The following is a 21,421-nucleotide window of genomic DNA, read 5'->3' as shown; positions in this document are numbered from 1 at the left end:
AAACCTGAGTTTGTTTGGTCTGGAGGTGAGTTTGCTTGTTTGTTTTTGTCTCCTTCTGTCAAGAAGCAGTTGTGATGTCATAATAATAATAATAATAATGACCTTTCTCCATCAAGTCAAGATTTCAGTTTTTCAACACACGCACCAAACACAATGTTGATATTGAATTATTCTACATACTGGACTGGACTGGATTTCCTTCTTTACATCTTCAATTGATCTGAAAACATTACAGCACCGAAAAACTGAGATATTATGATTTTACTTGTCATCGAAATACTTTTACTTTGGATACCTGAGCTCATCTTGCAGCCAATACTCATTACTTTTACTGACACAGCAGGGTGGACAGGTGTTTAAATGAGACTTTATCTAGTGGTCAGGCAACATATAGACATACAAAACAGTCAAAATCTAGTAATGAAAAACCAGAAAAGTCAGCAGGCAACAAAGTAGGTAAATGGACAAAGTACAGAAACAGCTGGAAACCTGAGAAAACTCAGACAGATGAGAGGAAAACACTGACTATACAGTACCAGTCAAAAGTTTAGACACACTTTCTCATTCAAGGGAAGGTGTGTCCAAACTTTTGACTAGTACTTTATATAGAGACAATGAAGCATCATTTAGAATGAAAAACACATCCTCTGTATGTTTGAAAGGTGGCAGGTAAACGTAGGTTGTTTACAGCTTCACAGTGAACAGTTGCTGTAGTTATCTTGGTAGCAAGTTTTCAAGATAGAAAAAATAATCAAATCGTCCATAAAACAGCTCAAACCACTCTGCAGCACACTTCACGTCTCCACTGTCAGTCCATATGCTCTGTATGTTCTTAACAATCACAGTTTCACCAAAACACTGAACCTTTTGCACAGTTTATGTTATTCAGATGTTTTTATTCTCAACAATAAATAGTATTAAAATACAAAAAAGAGGATTATTTGCATTGTGATCTTTTTAATTTTAATATCTCTGTACTTGGTTTGCTCCTCATTACATGTTGTTTTTCAGATGTTCATTCAGCAGTGACTCTCAAAGTGAGTCCTGACAGCGTGCAGCACTTCATCTCTGACTCTGTCTCAGTGAGCTGTGAAGGAAACTTTACTAAGTGGAGAGTGAGGAGGTTTCCTGAGGACCACTACTGGTCATACTGTTCTAACTGGAGGTCAATGACTGGATCCACATGCAACATCAAGAGTTCACAGCAGAGTGATGCAGTGTACTGGTGTGAGTCTGGATCAGGAGAGTTCAGCAATGCAGTCAACATCACTATACAGAGTATGTTTACATTCCATTTTATTTTATTTTCATCTTGTATTTCAATTATTTTCAACATGGTGTCACTAACTACACTTCCTGTGTAGACAATCAAGTTATATGCCTAACCTTTTGATAGAAAAATTATGTTATATTATTGTTTCTTTAACAAAAAACTAAAAGGGCATTAAGTTATTATTCCTTGAGATTATAATAAAGAAATATCATCCAATTAATTAGTTAATAAGTGTCCTCTGCACAACTCATAATTTAGTGGTGTTCTTGTCAAACACAGGTAATACAAAAGAATAAATAAATTATGAAAGAACTTGCTTCAAACCAAAAACTCATCTGAGGACCAAATTAAAGCTTCTTCATATTTATTGAAACAACTGGAAATTAATATTTCACAGATCCAAGATGTTTGGGTCCACAGTTTTTTTGGTCTGCAGCAAGACCTTTCTTTATTCTTGATGATAAAATTAACTTGCTGATTCAGTCAGAGGTGATTTTGTGTCAATAACCATCCACCGTTTATCTCATATGTACCTGTTAGCTCTAGAGCTAACTAGCCATAGCTAGTATATTTACAGTTACAAGACATGTATGTAATAAAAGCTGAAATGTTGGGTCTTTGCTCAGCTACACTGATTCTGTGAGATAAATTAGTTGGAGAAAAATAAAGGCATATGTGTGATCTATTCTCATGGTTTTATGTCACCTTGTTCTAAAGGTCAGCAGCTGGTCTCTGACTGAAACTTCATATTCTTTGACTGTTTTACAGATGCAGATATTATCCTGGTGAGCCCTGTGCATCCTGTGACTGAGGGAGATTCTGTTACTCTTGGCTGCAAACTGAAGAGAGGAGAATTACTTTCCAACGTGTTTTTTTATCAAAATGACAAACTTATCCAAAATGATACCAGAGGGGAGCTGAATATCTCTGCAGTGTCAAAGTCAGACAAAGGCTTCTACAAGTGTAAATACTCAGGAAAAGAATCAGTACAGAGTTGGATGTCAGTTAAGGGTGAGTAGGATTAAAACAATTCATGCATTTTCTTTCTTGTAAACTGTGTTGCTGTCTTAGAAAGAAATGTGGTCAAATACTTTACAGAATTAGAAATTTACAGGTTTAGTTTCAGCTGATTTCACATATTGGATTGTGCAAGAGAACTTGTTTTATACTGTACACAAGGGCATAAAATTACAAAATTTAGCATATATCAAAATACAAATGTAAATGAATGATCAGTCAAAGGTATTTTTTTTGAGCTGAATAAAGTTGCATCAGTGGTCATAACTCATATCACGCTGTATAGCAACACATACATGTTTATACATACTGTTAATTGTTTGTTTAGTGTATGTATATGTGTTTGTGTTTTCATACTTGTAGATTTGTTTATTATAAGATATGATATGTGGATATGTTCTCTAAGACACACCGCCTTGCCCGGTCACCCCCCACGGGTTTACCTATAAAGCACCTGTGATGGCGTGTAATCTCTCATTATTTGATCCCCGCTTGAGTCAAGGTGCAGTGTGTGACAGTCTGTGTTTTTGAAAGCAAAGTATGTGAGAAGTGAAAAACAGTGTGCGAGTCGCAACGTGAAGATGCTTATCTACATAAATTGTAGCTGGGCGTCTGTCTAAGGGCAGCCTCCCTGGATTGCTGTTCCCTTGCTTCCCGTTCCCTGCTCCAGCGTACTGCTTGTGGTTCATGAGCTAACACACATATTGGATTCCGTGCTGGGCTCAGCCTTCCAATCACCGCGGCAGTGGTTCCCCATACCAGTTTCGTAAGCTGACGCCCTCGATGGTGTCTCTTGCTGCGCTCAGATACCTGAGTTGGCTGACAGCAAGTGTGAAGACTCGACTCCCCAGTCACGCCAGCATCTGGAAATTAATATTTTACAGATCCAAGATGTTTGGTCCACAGCTTTTTTGGTGTGCAGCAAGACCTTTCTTTGTTCTGGATGATGAAATTAACATGCAGATTTAGTCAGGGGTGTTTTTGTGTCAATAACCATCCATCGTTTCTTTCATATGTACCTGTTCGCTCTAGAGCTAACTAGCCATAGATGGTATATTTATAGTTACAAGACATGTATGTAATAAAGCTGAAATGTTGGGTCTTTGCTCAGCTACACTGACTCTGTTAGATAAATTAGTTGCAGAAAAATAAAGGCATATGTGTGATCTATAGTGTTTAACTGTTTTACAGATGCAGATATTATCCTGGTGAGCCCTGTGCATCCTGTGACTGAGGGAGATTCTGTTACTCTTGGCTGCAAACTGAAGACAGGAGAATTACTTTCCAACGTGGTTTTCTATCAAAATGACAAACTTATCCAAAATGATACCAGAGGGGAGCTGAATATCTCTGCAGTGTCAAAGTCAGACGAAGGCTTCTACAAGTGTAAATACTCAGGAAAAGAATCAGTACAGAATTGGATGTCAGTTAAGGGTGAGTAGGATTACAACAATTCATGCATTTTCTTTCTTGTAAACTGTGTTGCTGTCTTAGAAAGAAATGTGGTCAAATACTTTACAGAATTAGAAGTTTACAGGTTTAGTTTCAGCTGATTGCACATATTGAATTAACATGTTTTCTACTTTACATAAGGGCCATTCAATAATTAAACATAACACTACAAAATCTGATATCTATAAAAATACAAATGCAAATGAATGATGAATATTGTTTATTATCTATTACAGCAGTGTCCAGGCCTGACAGCTCTTCATCTCTTATACCATTAATTGTTGGGCTGGTTTGTGGAATTATTCTTATTATTCTCCTGCTCCTGTTGTATCACTACAGACGATCCAAAGGTGCGACTTTTTCACTCTGATGTTAAATGTTTTATGTTTTTAATTATTCAAATACAAAGATGTATTTTGATGTCATAATGTGAAATAGCAGAAAAAATATTTATAAAATAAAACCACATAACAATAAATATCTTTTTCACAGATTCACACTTTATCAGGTTGGTACAAAACTCTCTTCTCTCATTTTGAACATAACAGCAGTACCTTCAATGTGTCTTATTAAATTCATTGTATTTACTAAATGATTTAGGCCGATCCAGTCTGACAGCACCAATCAGGACTCTGCTGCAAATCACATGGTCAACCTGAATGAAACTCAACATAACGTATACTCCTCTCTTCTCCATGGTCAGTCTTCAAACTAATCCTGATTAATTTTGTCATTTTTTGTTAACTCTGACTCTAACATTTCTATTACTCTTTTTCTAGACTCTAGCCATCTGATTTTTAATGAATATTAACCAAAAGCCACAATCTATCAAACAGGAAGTTGTTGTTGATCTCAGTAAATAAAGTAGTGGGTCAGTTTGGAGAACAGTCTCAAAGATTTGTCACATAACCTGTTGTTCTACCACATGCACAAAAGATCAGACTAGAACATTGTTTTATATTGTTGTAATTTAACCAAAACTACAAGACTTATGTCCAGAGTCCAGAAATATTATTGCAATTATGGCTTTAAGGCTTTATAGTCTTGGTTGTAACATATGAAATATTACAGTCTAGAAATGTTATTTCAGTAGAAATGACAGCTTCTAAAACCTTTATGGTTTCCTGTTGTTGCATTTATCCACACTGTTAACATCATATTTTTTTTAAAAAATCTGAAGACTTTTGTTAAAAAGGTGATATTTGATTGGTATCATGCAATTGAAATGATTAATTTGACCTCGGCTTGATTTTCATTTTCTGCTCACAGGTGATGCTTCTGTCTATGAATCAGTCAGAGGTTCTGAAGACACTGAAAATGGTACAGTATACACCTTAACATGAAGCAGTCTGAAATACAATATTACATAATTTAAGGGAAAATAATTTACAAAACAATGTAACATCAAATATCCTTTTCACAGATTCAGGCTTTATCAGGTTGGTACAAAACTCTCTTCTCTCATTTTGAACATAACAGCAGTACCTTCAATGTGTCTTATTAAATTCATTGTATTTGCTAAATGTTTTAGGCCGATCCAGTCTGACAGCACCAATCAGGACTCTGCTGCAAATCACATGGTCAACCTGAATGAAACTCAACATAACGTATACTCCTCTCTTCTCCATGGTCAGTCTTCAAACTAATCCTGATTCATTTTGTCATTTTTTGTTAACTGTAACAAACCTCAACATTTCTGTTACAGTCTATAAAGACAGTAAAGGCTCTAAAACATTTAAGATTCTACTATTTTAAAATCAAATAAATAAACAAAAAAACCCTGAGGATTTTTGTTAAAAAGGTGATATTTGATTGGTATCATGCAATTTAAATGATTCACTTGATATCAGCTTGATTTTCACTTTATGCTCACAGGTGATGCTTCTGTCTATGAATCAATCAAAGGCTCTAAAGACACTGAAAATGGTACAGTATACACCTTAACATGGAGCAGTCTGAAATGCAATATTACATAATTTAAGAGAAAACAATTTACAAAACAAAACCATGTAACAACAAATATCCTTTTCACAGATTCAGGCTTTATCAGGTTGGAATAAAACTCTCTTCTCTCAGAATGTGTAAAAGAATTTCTAATTGCTGATATTTGTGAATGTGTACAGGAAACTGAAAATGTGTATTCAGATTTGCAAGAGTATCAAGATTTGTGAATGTATACACTAGGGCTGGACGATATCTCAAATTGATTTTATTCATTTAAATTCTTGTTTTTGGTCAATGTGTAAAATGTCTAAATCGTAAAATTGAGTCATTACAAAATTCACGAAAAGGTTATTTTTAGTCAAAAAGTAGATGGCAGCTACATTAGCTGTTTTGAGTCACTTGAGTCATAAACTGTGACATTATTAATTACACTACATGCACACCTGCCACAGCTGTCTCTGGCTATCTCGTAGTGAATTTAACAGTCACATCTACGAGAAGAACAGACTGAAAATGACTCTGCACACTGATCTGTGCTCTTGGTTTGTGTTAGTTGATGAGGTCTCATCTCTGGTTATGAGAGTTGAAGCACCTGAAGTTGAAGGAACAGTATCCAGATTCTACACTGTACAGTTTACTCTCCAGGTAGCTAACGCTAGCTAGCAGCAGTCTGCAAATATCAGGCTGATGTCTTGTAAAGAAACACAAACAGCAGCAACTAGTGATCTGATTTTTCTGCTCTATCTGTGCTGAAACTGATTATTAAACTAGATGCCTATGATCTACTCAGTTGAAGCATCTGGTGCTCACAGTCAATAGCTGTGTGGGATCACATGTATTTTATGCGTAATGATTATAACAGCCTTGCAGGTGTTGCAGGTTTCTTATTGTTCTTGCTCAACTGTCTTAAATAAATATGATGTTTTAAGTCTGCATTATGAAGGCAAACAAAAATCAAGTAAAATCATGAAACGACCCCAAGATTGAAAAAAAATAACGATTTTTTTGTCCATACCGCCCAGCCCTAGCATACACAGAGTTGTGAATGTGTAAAATCTGTGAGAAAAATGTATTTTAAGTATTTTGCTCCAAGAGTTGGGAAGTTACACCTCAGGCACACCTCTCCATTGGTTTTCTTTATACATGTGACTTTTGCTAGACTCCTGTCATGCCTGAGATCTGCAAATGTGTCACGATTTTTGTCTGTAACACAGTGTACCAACCAATATTGAATTATTTGCAATATTAACTTGCAGACAAACATTCTGCAGGTTTCTTGTCAACAGATTGATGGTCATCACTGCTGCAAAACCTCTAACTAGCATTAACATTTTTCCTAATATCAATCACCTCATGTGTTCGCTGACTGTGACTGTCACAGCATGCAGTCAGTGAGGATTAGTCTGGTGCAGGTTACTCACTGAAAATATAGTTAAACATTAAAGGCTGCTGTCACTAACAAGACAAGTATAGTTTGTTGAAAATAACATGTTTGTTTCCTGCAGACTCTAATGTTACATCATATGAACTACATTTGTTTACAGCAGCAGGGTAGATTCTAGCAAAGCCCCAGCAATAAAATACAGAATAAAATGCATTGCAATGATGTTACCAACAAACAGAATATTTTATACATAACATTGCAGTTTATTTACCGTTGAAATTGTCTCAGGGGAAACACTGCAACAATATTGTGCTAGCAGATTCTAGCGAGGCTAAACATTACAGGTTGTCAGTTTGCACCATTAACGATGCTAAAGAGCTACTGGTCACTCACTAGATGGAAATTTGTGGAAAATTGTTTGTTGTTATGGTAGTTGGGAACAGTACAGTGACTTTTACGGCTCCATTGCATCTTGCCTTGTTTTTTCGGTTCCTCCCAGTGTGAGCCTGCGAGCCTCGGCCAAGTATGAAGAAAACCCTCACATTTGCAAATTTTAGTAAGGAATGTAGCAAAAGTCACATGTAAAAAGACAACTAATTACAGATGTACCTGAGTTGTATCTGATGACTTTCTGTTTCCAGCTCTTGGAGCAAAACTTTCAGTCATTAATAAAAGGCCATTTACTCTGAGTTTTTTGAATACACATTTACAGATTTGTCTGCACATTCACAAGTGTCAATACACTTACAAATCTGAATACATAGTTGCAGATTGCTGTACATATTCACACATTTCAGTATGAATTTAGAGATTCTTTTACAGGTTTACAAATCTGATTATGCACACACTCTCCACACACATTTGCAAACACTATTGCTACAATAATACAGAAGAAGGACAAATTAATTAAGGTCTACACTCACCTGCAACTGTTACTGTCCAACATGTTGGTCTTGGACACAGTGTAATGTATGTAATGTGTTCTGTATTTGCAAAATTGTAGGTGTTTATAATTATTAATTTTTTGAATATCTTTTGTTGGAATGTATGTTTATTTTACATTATGTGTGTTTGCAGTGCTGAAGAACAGTATTTATACATCAGTATGTATAATCAGTATCAGTATGTTTACTAAATTCTGTAAAAGCCATAATACTCTGCTGTGTGACTGCTTTGAGCACTCTGAGCATTACAATACTGTTATTCTTTTATTATCAGTGGAGACATTAACCCTGACAAGCCTTCAGTACATTATCATTGTAAATTATGACATTACTGGAAAATGTTTCAGACTAATCTTCTCTTTTGGTTTTCTTCCAGGTCTGTAGAGAGATCTGTATCAACAAAACCAAAGGAATGGATGACAACATGAAGAACTACATCATTGTATAGTTTATTTGCAGTTTTGTGTGCAATTGTGTACATCTGCTATCTAAATATCAAATGTGCTCAGTATTTTGTACAGTTAGTACAGTAGTGCAGCTTTAGTCAGTCAGCCTCTTCTTCAGTTTTTGATGAAACAGCTTTAATGACTATATGTGATGATCTGCTATCAAACAACATCCTGTTACACATGTTGTACAAGTTTTCCTGTCCTTTAATGAATGAATTCATAGATTATTTATTTTTAACTGGATGAATTTAGTTTTTTTTGTATTTTTAAAAGCTTTTTATTGAACAGTAAGCTGTCAGTAGTGTTTTTAATATATATTTTTTAAGTGTATGTATGTTAATGTCTGTTTTATAATCTTCCTTCTTAATTTGGTCATCCAGTAGCTGAAAGGGGAACACAAACTTTGAACCGGGAAGTTTGGAGATTCTTATGTTCTTATGCAGATTGATTTATGCCCCTTGTTTCTGTTGGGTGATGAACCATCAGGTATATTTCTTTGATTGAAAAAAAAAAAATCTCAAAATGTGAACAACTGTAAACAAAGCTGATCAAAGATCCCTGTTTTACATTATGGGGTGAACATCAGACAGCAGAGAGAGGGAGTAGGACACTGTAGGAAAATTAGTAAAATGGTCCTTTAAAATACTACAATAAGTGACTCAAAGCTGAATTCTGTAACCTCACATGTTGTCTCCCTCAATCTATAGCTAAGTAATATCTACTGTATTGTATTGTTATATCTAACCTCATCATATTAAACTATGTTCAGCATAGTAAAGTCTGATTGACTAGTAACAGGTCACAGAAATGCAAATATAATATGTCTTAGTTGGAATTTTTTAAAGGATAAATGTGAACTGATGACAGCCAACATTTTTTAATAAGAGCTTCTCCAACTATACGTGCTAATTTTAATTTGTAGTAAACAACTGTGTGTATTCATTAAAAACATTACAGGTTTTAGCTTTGAAGCACATTTCCAGGTCTGTATTTTTAATCTGGGGCTCTACAGGAATATGTAACTTTTGCTATTATTATACATGAAAGTTTTCCTGTCTATTTACAAATGTATTTACCTGTGATGTATGTGCTTATTTTTTTTAGTCATCAATAAACATTTTTTCAGCAGTAAACAGTCAGTGATGTTTTTAATTGCTTTTTATATTTATATAATATATACTTTATATATTTATGTAATTGAGTGAACTAGAGGTTACTATTTTGAAGCTATAGGAACATACAGGGGGAAAAATTTATAAAAACTTTGGAAAAACATTTAGCTTTTGCCTGGGGCCTCCTGATTTCAAGAATTGTTGCCATCTAATTGCACACTACCAAAGGTGTGAGTCCACATGTGTTTCTTAATATGAGCTGATCAGAGGGCAGATGCCAGAGAGAGTTGAGGAAGTAGAGAGGAGAGTGGTGCACTACTGATCCATATCTAATAATGAAAAGCTAAACATCAAACAAGAAATGCAAGTTGAAATTAATGTAAACTGTTATTAATAGAAAGGTCAAACAATGAAGAGTCTCCCATTAAATAATGAATACAGAGGGAGAATAGTCATTAAATATGAAAAAATGAACCTCCACACAAATTTAATACAACTCCATTTTTTTGAAGGTCTATTTCTAGTTTTCACCACTAGATGTCACTATTTCATTATTTGATGTGTGCCTTCATTATTTATTGCTGCCACATTCATTGTTCAATGTGGTGATTTGTTATTTGATGTGTGCTGTGTGCTCGACCTGTCATCAAACCTGCCATCAAAGGCTCCACTCAATGCCTACAGAGCAGGAGTCCTGCAGGGGCGACTCTTGACTGACCGATGAAAATGAGGAAATAAAGTCTTTAGTTAAAGCCAAATGAAGCTTAGTGAAAGTTCATTCAGGAAGACTATCTTTTGCATGCTCAGGTCATTAGTATTATTTCCCAAACCATCTGTCATTCCCATCCCTAAGGCCTTGGTGTCATCAGCTGTTCACATCAGCTGACCACATCTGACCAATAGCACGGTGACACACCTTTATTTGTCAGCCTATCATAATGCGGCTGTCTTTTAAAATATGTTTTCTCCTTCTCTACCTTAATGCTTTTATGCTGTTGTTTTGTGCGCCCGACCACCTCCCCATCACCGCCCAGTCTTCGCAGATCCATCAGTGCATCTCCTCATCAACCTCATCGGCCTTATCAGCCTCAGCAGAAGTCATCAGCCACCATCACCAGTGTCTGGACTCCATGGAGGGATTTATCTTGCTGCTGCTCCCTGTAGAGTCTAAGCACCAAAAACTCTGGTCAACACTTAATCTTCAATATCATCTGTATAATAAACAATTATTTTTGCTGCATTCACTTGTCTCTCCTGATTGAAATTTACGCTGTCAGCCAGATGACATGTTTCACACCTGGTTGACAGCAGATGGCAGACTGACGTGATAGGGAGAGTTCAAGATGTAAAACACAGTGAGAACTTTAATGTCAGATTTTCACAAGCTCACACCTCTGACTTTCTGTTGTATGATGTTTCAGATTGAGAAATAAATATCGACTGTCCACTTCCTCATGTCACCACCAGTCTTAGTTATATTCAAAGACAGTCAGTTAAAAAAACATTTTGTAATTGCTATATTATATTCATATGCATTGCACTTGACTCAATTTCTACTACCTCCCAAAATATTTTCACTTGTTTTAGTTTCTACTGTCTAAAAAATATGATTGCACATCCTGCACAGTATCAGACACCTCTTCTTTTCCGTGTATTGACACATCAGCTCTGGTGTGAATGTGACAACCACACCTCAAGTACGTGTTGCTATCAAAGCAACACATATTTATGTGTAGAGAGAAACTGTTGGTTTGTTTTCGTCATGCTGATAAGCAGTGGCTTGTTTTTTCTACTCAAGCTCTAGTTGTTAAGTAAACTGTGTAACACAATGGTACAAAACGTGCAACAATTTATTTTTAATATATTTCATTTTTGATTTGTGTACCCCGTCTACCCTCTATATTATGTAGATGGAGCCCTGAGTTCTTTATCCTAATTTCCTTTGTTATATTATCTCTGATTAATTTAATGTTTTTAGCTTGGGTCACTTTGAAAATCCTATAGCCTACCTCTTGAATATAACTTATTTTGAGACCATAGTGTAACAAACAATTGAGTATGCTAGCCCTTTAACACAATAAAATACCACAATCTAATATAAGTTGGTATAGAGTATAAAGGCTATATAGCTTTTAACCTCTGAAATAATAAACACACTCAGAAACCATTTAAAATTAAAAGTAATAATTTCTTCCTTTAATTCTAAGGCAAAATTAAATGAAAATAATATTAAATTAAATACCAGGAGTGTTCACTGCTTTTGTTTCACAAGTCACACAGTAGTTTTCCCTTTTTACCTTTTCACCTTAAAAGTATTTGCTTTTATTTTTCCGCTGAATTATTTTAGTGATCACACACTCCAATTATTACCTATGCTAAGCCGGCAAAAGGATATAACAAAATAAAATAAAAGCGTTGCAGGCCTGATGCGGTGCTTGTGATCGTAGGGACCAAAAACTTAGTGGTCACTTCACTCAATTTTTAAAGCATGAAACAAATAAAGCAGATCGGTACCTTTTTCAGAGTTATGAGATCCTCCAGAGAAAGCTTACAGTCCACAGGTCTCTGTCCATGAGCAGGATGGCAGCACTCGGGCATATTCACGGAGTTTGGTGGTTATCCAGCGTTGCCAGAGGAACTCTGAGCATCCCCGGGTGGCTCAGAGCGCTATCTGGTTGTTGTCTCTCGTTTCCAGATTGGAATAAATCCAGACGAAGCTGCTTTGTCGAGCTGGGTTAGCTAGCAGCAGCCTACAGTCCGTTCACAGTGCTATCTCACCGCTCACTTCATTAACGAGCAGCCTCTTTCAAGTTGGCTACAGCGCAGCAGACTTCGGGTAGAAGTTATCTGTTACTCCCAAAACATGTCCTCTTACCGATTATCGAGCTGACAATCTAAGACTCAGGTACATCTTTACTTTTTCCGGCACAACTTCGGATATCCATCAGAAAAACTGCTTTCTTCTCCGCTCCTCCAGTCTCTCTCCTCCTTCTCTCTCACTCCCCGTGTCTGCGTACACACACACGTCAGCCAAGTAACACACACAAACCTATTTGACCATATTCACCTCTCTAGACAGATACCACTCTATTAAATAAGCAGCTTTTTATCAAAAGAAATAAAATAAAAGACATAGATGCATTTTTAACATCCTTAACATGTTTAGTCATGAACTTGACCTTTTTCAACACAATGAGAAATATGAATTTTAACCATACTCTTTTAACAAATTCTATTGATCTATTTCTCTATCACAAACAACTATTTATACATGCATATTTTTAACCAGGCTACATTTGTTCTCCCTTTATGCATTTAATTTCTGAAAAACAGAGGAAACTAAATGCATAAACACAGGAATGAGAACAGATAAATAACAGTAAACAGAAAAGCAGCCTTTATAACCTAATACCAGAGGTTTGTAACATGGCTGTTCAGAAACGAGTTCTGACATTTGGCTTCTGTTTGAATGTGTGATGTAGACTCAGATTAACCACCATAATAACGGTCAAGCCAACCACGATAAAGGTAAGTAGTGCAGGCAGCAACAGTGGCCAGGAAGTGTAAACGTGTCAAAGTTTGCTGCGGTCAAACTAACTGACATTGTCTGAGCTTTGTGTAAAAGGGAAGGAAACACAGGCAGGCTAAACTCAGATCTCATATTTATATGAAATGTAACTTGTCTCTTTCTTTTTCTGCTGCATTATTATTAAAGTAAAGTAGAAACATCTGTCAGACTCAGAGCAGCTGAGTGACAGAGTGTCAGTGCTGGATGTGAGGATGAGGTACACTTTGATCTGTGTGCTGGGATTATTCTGTAAGTACATTACTGACTTTCTCTGTTTGCATGTCACAGATTAAAGAACATGTTCCTGAATAGTCAGAATTACAGAGTATCACTGGTTGAACCAGTTTCTCTGAGAGCTTGAACAGAGCACGCTTATGGTTTTTAACTACAGGGTTGTTTTATAGGCCAGATGTTGGTTGGTGACTTGGCTCAGTTTAGATTGAAGGACTGTGTTCAATTTACTGCTGGATGATTGTCTTTGCATAATGTAAATGTGAATTGTTTAAGATATTGTTATGTATGTGGGTTTTGAATTTCATGATTTACCTATTTTATTTTACATGTTTCATTTTAAAGAAATTTTCTTCTCTTACCTGTTTTAATTTATCAAACAATAGTTACCACTGCTGAAACTGTATTTGCTTTTTTTTTTTTTTTTTTTTTTTGTTTTATGTTTGTGTGATTTTGAGTTTCTGTCAGTTTGATTATATCTGATGAAGTTTCAATCTTTATTTTAGTGCTGAATACACTCTTCTACGGACACTCTGAAGGTGACCAATAATTTTTATTCATATATTATACTGTAATATTTATCACTTATTTGTCATCCACTGTATTACTCTTAATGCCCAAACGCACTGAAAGCGTGTGATGCGTTTTGAAGTACACTTATTTATTTTTAATGGCCAAATACGCACCAAAAGCGTTATTAGGCGCGTCAAACTGTCTTGATGGCTCAACTCAGACCTGTTTCGATTTTGGAGCGTCAAATGAGGACCAAGCGACCAGAGAGAGAGAGAGAGAGAGAGAGAGAGAGAGAGAGAGAAAGAGAGAGAGGAGGAGGAGACAGAGAGAGAGCGGTAGCGAGAAAAAAGCCTCCGAATGAGAGAAATAAAACATTATATTCTGATTATTTCACGGCAGTCACGTTTTACAATTATCGCTTTTAGTGCTTTTTGGGCCACATCACATTTTTGTGTTCATATTTTATCATGTATTTATCATTTTACTCCATATATCAATACAAATTCAAAAGTGTAAAACAGCATTTTCCTCAAAATGCGTGTTTATGTAGGGAGATGTTGTGATGACCCTCGAGACACACAATTATCTAAAGAAAACACATATGCAGCATTTAGAAAGACAAGTTGGAGTTTGATTATGAACATAAATGTGCAAACAGAGAGTCTAAATTCATTTGAACATTGAATTAAACATAATTTGAGACAGATGTTTCCTTTGTGTTCTGTAAAAATATAAATGCACTCTTGATGACATGTTCATTACAGTAATTTCTTTGTTTTATTGTTTTTCTAAACTTAACAGCACGTAGACGCAACATTACACTGAGAGCAGACAGGAACATCACTTCAGTTTGTATACAGACACAATAAAGGAGTTGAGGGTTCTTCACTAATGCTGCTCAGTTTTACTTATAAATGTTTTGAAAACACATGACTGCTTAATGCAGTATTATTTACGGACTTTTCCTTGGTGGTGGCTTTTAGATTATTTTACTGAGTATATTTTAAAATGATCGGAGTCAGTGATGGCAGGTAAGATTCTTTACTCCAGTGGCTCCCCCGAGTGGTGAGTCCTTTCTCAGCATGAGAACAGACACATCATTAAATTAGCTGACAGTACTGTGATCCTCAGTTTATTACTTGACCAACTTTTTCCCCCTGATACAAATCTTTTCTTCAGGTGAATGTTTATAAGAAATATGGCTGTGAACAAACTGTCCTGGAATGCAAATAAAAGATATTCACACCAAATCTCAACAACATTTGTTTTTATCATATAAACTTGAAATCTTATTTACTTATCTGCTAAATAAAAGCTTCTCATTCTTGTTCTGTAAGGGAAATGCCATCCCTCTTGTTACTCATTTTGTTTTTTGCTCTGAACTAAACAGCCAATAAAGCCAAGTCCACACTGACAGCAGAGAAAACCATCATACCAGAACACGGCAGTGTGACACTGACCTGCTCTGTGGACGCCTCTGCTGATTGGAGATATGAGTGGTTCAGACAAACCTCAGGATCTTATGCAGATCAGCCCTTCAGATATACTTATGACAGAGTTCTAAATGTTGATCAAGGAGGCATCTACTACTGCAGAGCAGGAAGAGGATCAAGAGGAGGGGACCCAGAGATCTTCACAGAGGACAGCAATACAGTCACTATCCAGAAAACTGGTGAGTTTAGTACTTTGTTGTGGAATAATACAACATGTATTATTTAAATCTATTATCAGTAGTGTAAAAAGAGTCATTTTGGTATCAATAGCAAAAATGTACTGTATTATACTAATACAGTATTATTTGTTGACTTTTCCTTGATGTTGAATATCATTTAACTTAATGTTTCAGATGAAACGGTTTTAGCTTGTTTCAATCTAGATTTTAAATTGATGAGGTGGCTTTTAGATTATTTTATTGAGTATATTTTAAAATGATCAGAGTCAGTGATGGCAGGTAAGATTCTTTACTCCAGTGGCTCCCCCGAGTGGTGAGTCCTTTCTCAGCATGAGAACAGACACATCATTAAATTAGCTGACAGTACTGTGATCCTCAGTTTATTACTTGACCAACTTTTCCCCTGGTACAAATCTTTTCTTCAGGTGAATGTTTATAAGAAATATGGCTGTGAACAAAAGATATTCACACCAAATCTCAACAACATCTGTTTTTATCATATAAACTTGGAATCTTAATGCTGAATAAAAGGTTCTCATTCTTGTTCATAGAAAATTGAATTTAATATATTTTTTTAATTTCAGTAATCTGCCTGCTTGGTAACCTAGACAGCAAAGATGCAACTACATGGGATTATTAAACTGTTCCCCAAAATGACTGATGTTGAACAGTCAAGTCTCTCTGCACTGTGAGATAAATGCATCCTGTAAAAGTTTAGGTTCAGGTGTTCTGGAGGACTGTTGTCCTCAGTAAGACCTGTTTATCTGACAAACATGTGATTGCAAAGGTCTTTTCATACTATTTGATTTATATGTTTTTCATGCTTTTGATGTTGCCTTGTATTTTATATTTCTTCATTTTTCTCTCTCAATCTTGTATTTCTAATTATGTTCTAAGTGTGTATTTTTGGTTTAAACAGTTTCCAACAAGGCTGTTGTGACTCTGCAACCCAACTGGCCTCTGATATACAGTGGTGAGACAATCACTGTCAGGTGTGAGATCCAGGGAGATGGAGACACTCGATGGGAATATGAATGGAGAATAAACAACATGGACATATCTCTGAAAGATCATAAATACAAGATTAGCAGTGCTTCTGTTTCCAGCAGTGGAGCCTACAGTTGTAAAGGTAGAAAGAACTTGTATTCATCAACAGAGTGGAGTGATGCCATCACATTGACAGTATCATGTAAGTCAAACCATCTGTCATTCATATTCAAAATGGCTTGTTTTTCATTTCAGTCTATGTAAGTAAGATAACAGAAAATATTTTCTTCCTCCAACAATGATGCAGCCTCCTATGAGCAGCTCAGTAACAAGTGGTCGCTTTTTATTTTGGGAACAGAATTACTGAAACTGAGCCACCTGCTTTTGAAATGTAATTATTCACAGGGAAATGTGCAGAGAAGACCAGATAACTATGCAGTTGTCTTCCTATAAGTGAACAATAAATCACAGTGAACCTTCTTAGTTATGTGGTAACACCTGTGTTTCCCAAAGCAGTTATCACATGCTCTGTTCTTAACTTCCATATGATGGTAGTTGTCTGTGACTTAGTGAATGTTCGAATAGTGATTAAGTTTCTTTTTTTTTAAAGATTTTTTTTTAACAATATTAGAAGACTGTTACGTTCAAGTGTATCAAGTCTGCTGTGTAACAATCTAATGGAGTAAAACATGTTTTCTAGGGCAAATCTCATTCCAATTGTTATAGTTGTTGTTTTGTTTTTTACTCTCAGCAAATAAACCCAAGCCCACACTGAAAGAAGACAAAACCATCATACCAGTACGGGGCAGAGTGACACTGACCTGCTCTGTGAAGGGTTCTGCTGACTGGAAATACGACTGGTTCAGACAAACCTCAGACTCTTCTATAGCTCAGCCCATAAGAAATGTTAACCCACACAGTGTTATAAGAGTTTATCAAGGAGGCATCTACTACTGTAGAGGAGGAAGAGGATATCCAGTCTTCTCCACAGAGGACAGCAACAAAGTCACTATTCAGCAAACTGGTGAGTTAAGTCATTTGTTTTTGAATAAAACAACATGTATTCTTTAAGATCTGTAAACAGTCCCTGAAGTGTGAGGGAGAACAACTATGGCATCAATAAGAAACAAAAACATGAATGAATGAATATAGAGCAGTAGTTCTTACTTTAAGTGATGATGAAGAAAACAGAACATGTGTTGGATCCTCTAGTTGATTTTGTATTGAATAGACCTCAAAGAGTGAAAGTCACTTTTGTCATATTTGCTCCCCTGAGACTTTGTCAACACCTCCTTTGTATAATTGTTATACTGTTTTATTATGTAACGATAATAGTCAGTTTTTAAGGGTAGAGTTATTCCAAAAAAGGACAGAGGCATTCAGTTCTACTTTAAAACCCTCATCAGGAGGTTATGATGTGAAACAACAGCTAATAAATACCAGGAGGCCCAACAGTGATATACAGTATATGAACATTTAGCATCATGTAACAAATTCAAACTGATATAAAGAAACTTACTGAGTAGTAGGAGATGAAACCTGAAACAAAGGTGACGACGACTCAATGAAAAGACATTGATGGACAATATACAAAAATGCAGAAATAGTAGATCAAAATAAGAGACTGTCCTTCCTGGAGGACTTGTTGGAAAATAAATACTTGGACATTCTACAACAAAACCTTCCTTGAACAGTGATTTAAAAGCTTCTAAGAAACTGAACTTGTAAACTTTGCGGCTTTTTGCTCTGTCAGGGTCCAGTTAAACATGAACTTGCAGGAATTTAAAATGCAGCTGCTAAACTGAACCTGATGTTTTGTCAAAATGAGCAGCGCTTCAGCTGAACTGCAGCTAAACCAGATGTATGATGAAGTTACCTTAAGTTTTGCCCAACGTATGTGTTTCAGAGGAATGTAACATCATAATGATCTGTGTAATTGTCTGAATTCTGTCAGCAGCTAAAAAAAGCCTCAATTTAATTTTTTTTTTTTTTTTTAAATTTGTTTGTTTCAATAAGCTGTAGTTAAATGACAAAAAATGTAAATGACATACAGACCTATTGACATGATTTGAGGCACTAAACTTTTTTATGAAATTCAATTGTGCAAATATTTATCATAACCTCAAATAACTGTGAGATGGACTCCCAGAAAAATATAATTTTATTGTAAATCCTGTCTCCTTTTCCCAGTTGCAAAAATCAATAGGCTAAAATAGTTTTGCTTATGTTATATCTTAATATTATGGCAGTGTAATGCTGCCACCATGATAAAAATATTTGCTTGGTTTCTCAATATAACAAGAAACCAAAAGTTCAAAAGTAATTGGACACTTGGCTACTAATTGTTTATTTGGCAGCTGTGTGTCAAAAGAGTTCACATGTACAGTGACAAAACAAACAAAAGAGTGAAAACACAAACATTAAGAAAAACATGCTGCAAATCCAGAGATGCTACAAACTGCAAAACACATACAAAAGTGAAAGCACAAACATTAAAGGAAATGTGCTCCTAAAAAATAAAAGAAATGCTGAAAGAACTTGAATTCTTAATGATGAATAAGAAGGTTCTGATTCTTGTTCATAGAAAATTGAATTTAATGAATCTTTTAAAAATGTCCAGTAATCTGCCTGCTTGGTAACCTAGACAGCAAAGATGCAACTACATGGGATTATTAAACTGTTCCCCAAAATGACTGATGTTGAACAGTCAAGTCTCTCTGCACTGTGAGATAAATGCATCCTGTAAAAGTTTAGGTTCAGGTGTTCTGGAGGACTGTTGTCCTCAGTAAGACCTGTTTATCTGACAAACATGTGATTGCAAAAGTCTTTTCATACTACTGGATTTATATCTTTTTTATGCTTTTGATGTTACCTTGTATTTTATATTTCTCTCTCAATTTTATATTTCTAGTTGTGTCTGACTGTGTATTTTTGTTTTAAACAGTTTCCAACAAGGCTGTTGTGACTCTGCAACCCAACTGGCCTCTGATATACAGTGGTGAGACAATCACTGTCAGATGTGAGATCCAGGGAGGTGCAGACCCTCGATGGGAATATGAATGGAGAGAAAATAATGTGGCCGTATCTCGTAAAGCCAAAGAATTCAGAATCAGCAGTGCTTCTATATCCCATACTGTAGACTTCATGTGTATGGGTAGAAGGGATTTTTTTTTGACAGAGTGGAGTGAAGCCATCACATTGACATCATGTAAGTCAAATATGTTCATATCAAATTCAGAATATAATTTTGTTTCAATCTAGTTAGATAAGGTAACAGAAAATATGACCCCCTTCCTTCCTCTTTAGCGTCAGAACAAAATCACTTCAGAGGAGTCAACATGCAGTGTGCTGTATGTTGCCCCCCCAAGAAAACAAGCAAACAAAACACTGTGCAATAATAAAACATCAACAGTACCTAGTTAGTTAGTTAGTTAGTTAGTTAGTTAGTTAGTTAGTTAGTTAGTTAGTTAGTTAGTAAGTTAGTTAGTTAGGTCTGTTTACCAAATCAGTGATCGACTGAGAGTCATATGTCACATTCTCTGTTTGCAACTTCCATATGATGGTATTTGCTAAATGACTTAATTGATGTTCAAAGTTTTTCTAAGGGAAATTCCATCTCACTTGTTACTTGTTTTGTTTTTTGCTCTGAACTGAACAGTGAATAAACCCAAACCGACACTGAGAGCAGACAAAACCATCATACCAGTACGGGGAAGTGTGACACTGACCTGCTCTGTGGACGACTCTGCTGATTGGAGATATGAGTGGTTTGGACAAACTTCAGGCTCTTCTGCATATCAACCCATCACAAATGTTAAACCAGTCAACAAGGTCTCACAAGGAGGCAACTACGACTGCAGAGCAGGAAGAAGAGGAAGAGGAGGAGACCCAGAGATCTTCACCGAGTACAGCAATGCAGTCACTATTTGGAAAACTGGTGAGTTTAGTAATTTGTTGTGGAATAATACAACATAAATTATTGAAATATGGTATCAGTAGTGTAAAAAGAGTCATTTTGGTATCAATGGCAAAAAATGAGAACGTTAATGAAAAACTGAGTATAAGTTAGTAGCTCTTACTCCTCTGATGATGGCGAAAATAAGTTGTTACAACCCTCTTCAGGTTGTGTAAAGATGCAAAACAAGAGTAGAAGATGTTTCCATGACACCACTCAGTTTTATCCATAACATCTATTTCTGGTTAGAACACATTTCTCCTATTAAAATGTTTGTGGATTTGTTTTGGTCTTTAAACACCATTCAGCTCCATTTCTGCCAAGAAGCTGCTGTCCTGTTGTTTAAATGGCTGCAGTGGCTTTTAGATTTTTTTATGAAATAGATCTCAAAAGTTGAGAGTCAGTGTTGTCAGATAAGAGTTTCTCTCCACTGGCTGCCCCAAAGAGTTTGCCCTTAATCCTAATTTGTATATTTTGTGTGAAAGACTGTTTTTCTATTGCTTTTAATCGTTATTTTACTGTTTGTTTTGTTTTGTGTGTGTGTGTGTGTGTGTGTGTGTGTGTGTGTGTGTAGGCACTTGATCTGTATAATGGTAAAAAATGGCCATGTTGCTCTTTTATTGCTTTATTAAGTCTTCTTTTGCAAACACGTTGCTTGATATGTTTTCATACTTCTGTTTTTTTTTAACTGTTTTTGTTATTATGGCTGTTTAGTTGTGTTTGCATTGTTTGTTAAACCGTCTTACAAAAATCAAATTGTCGTTAGGGGACAATAAAGATGATTACCCTGAAATTTTGTTCTAAAAACTGACTTTGACTTGACTTTTTTATTTTACATTTCTATTGGTATCCTAATAATTAGGTATTTTTCTATGTGAACAGTTCCAAATAAGGCCACTGTGATCCTGCAACCCAACTGG

The 21,421-nt window shown here is 35.8% G+C and overlaps 1 protein-coding gene across 1 annotated transcript in view; it reads left to right on the top strand.

Moving 5' to 3' along the window:
- Positions 1–21,421, top strand: part of LOC122974480 — a 345,451-nt gene that overhangs the window by 105,274 nt on the left and 218,756 nt on the right. Inside the window, exons 40-46 of the mRNA XM_044342515.1 lie at positions 4,235–4,250; positions 4,343–4,440; positions 5,012–5,062; positions 5,166–5,181; positions 5,274–5,371; positions 5,618–5,668; positions 5,777–5,792. Of these exons, the coding sequence (XP_044198450.1) occupies positions 4,235–4,250; positions 4,343–4,440; positions 5,012–5,062; positions 5,166–5,181; positions 5,274–5,371; positions 5,618–5,668; positions 5,777–5,792 (346 nt within the window). The remainder of the gene's footprint in view (positions 1–4,234; positions 4,251–4,342; positions 4,441–5,011; positions 5,063–5,165; positions 5,182–5,273; positions 5,372–5,617; positions 5,669–5,776; positions 5,793–21,421) is intronic.

This window comes from Thunnus albacares, chromosome 22, assembly GCF_914725855.1.
Source record: "Thunnus albacares chromosome 22, fThuAlb1.1, whole genome shotgun sequence".
In the NCBI taxonomy this organism is placed as follows: domain Eukaryota; kingdom Metazoa; phylum Chordata; class Actinopteri; order Scombriformes; family Scombridae; genus Thunnus; species Thunnus albacares.
Note: the sequence above shows the minus strand (reverse complement) of the source record. Positions and strands in the feature narration are given on the sequence as shown.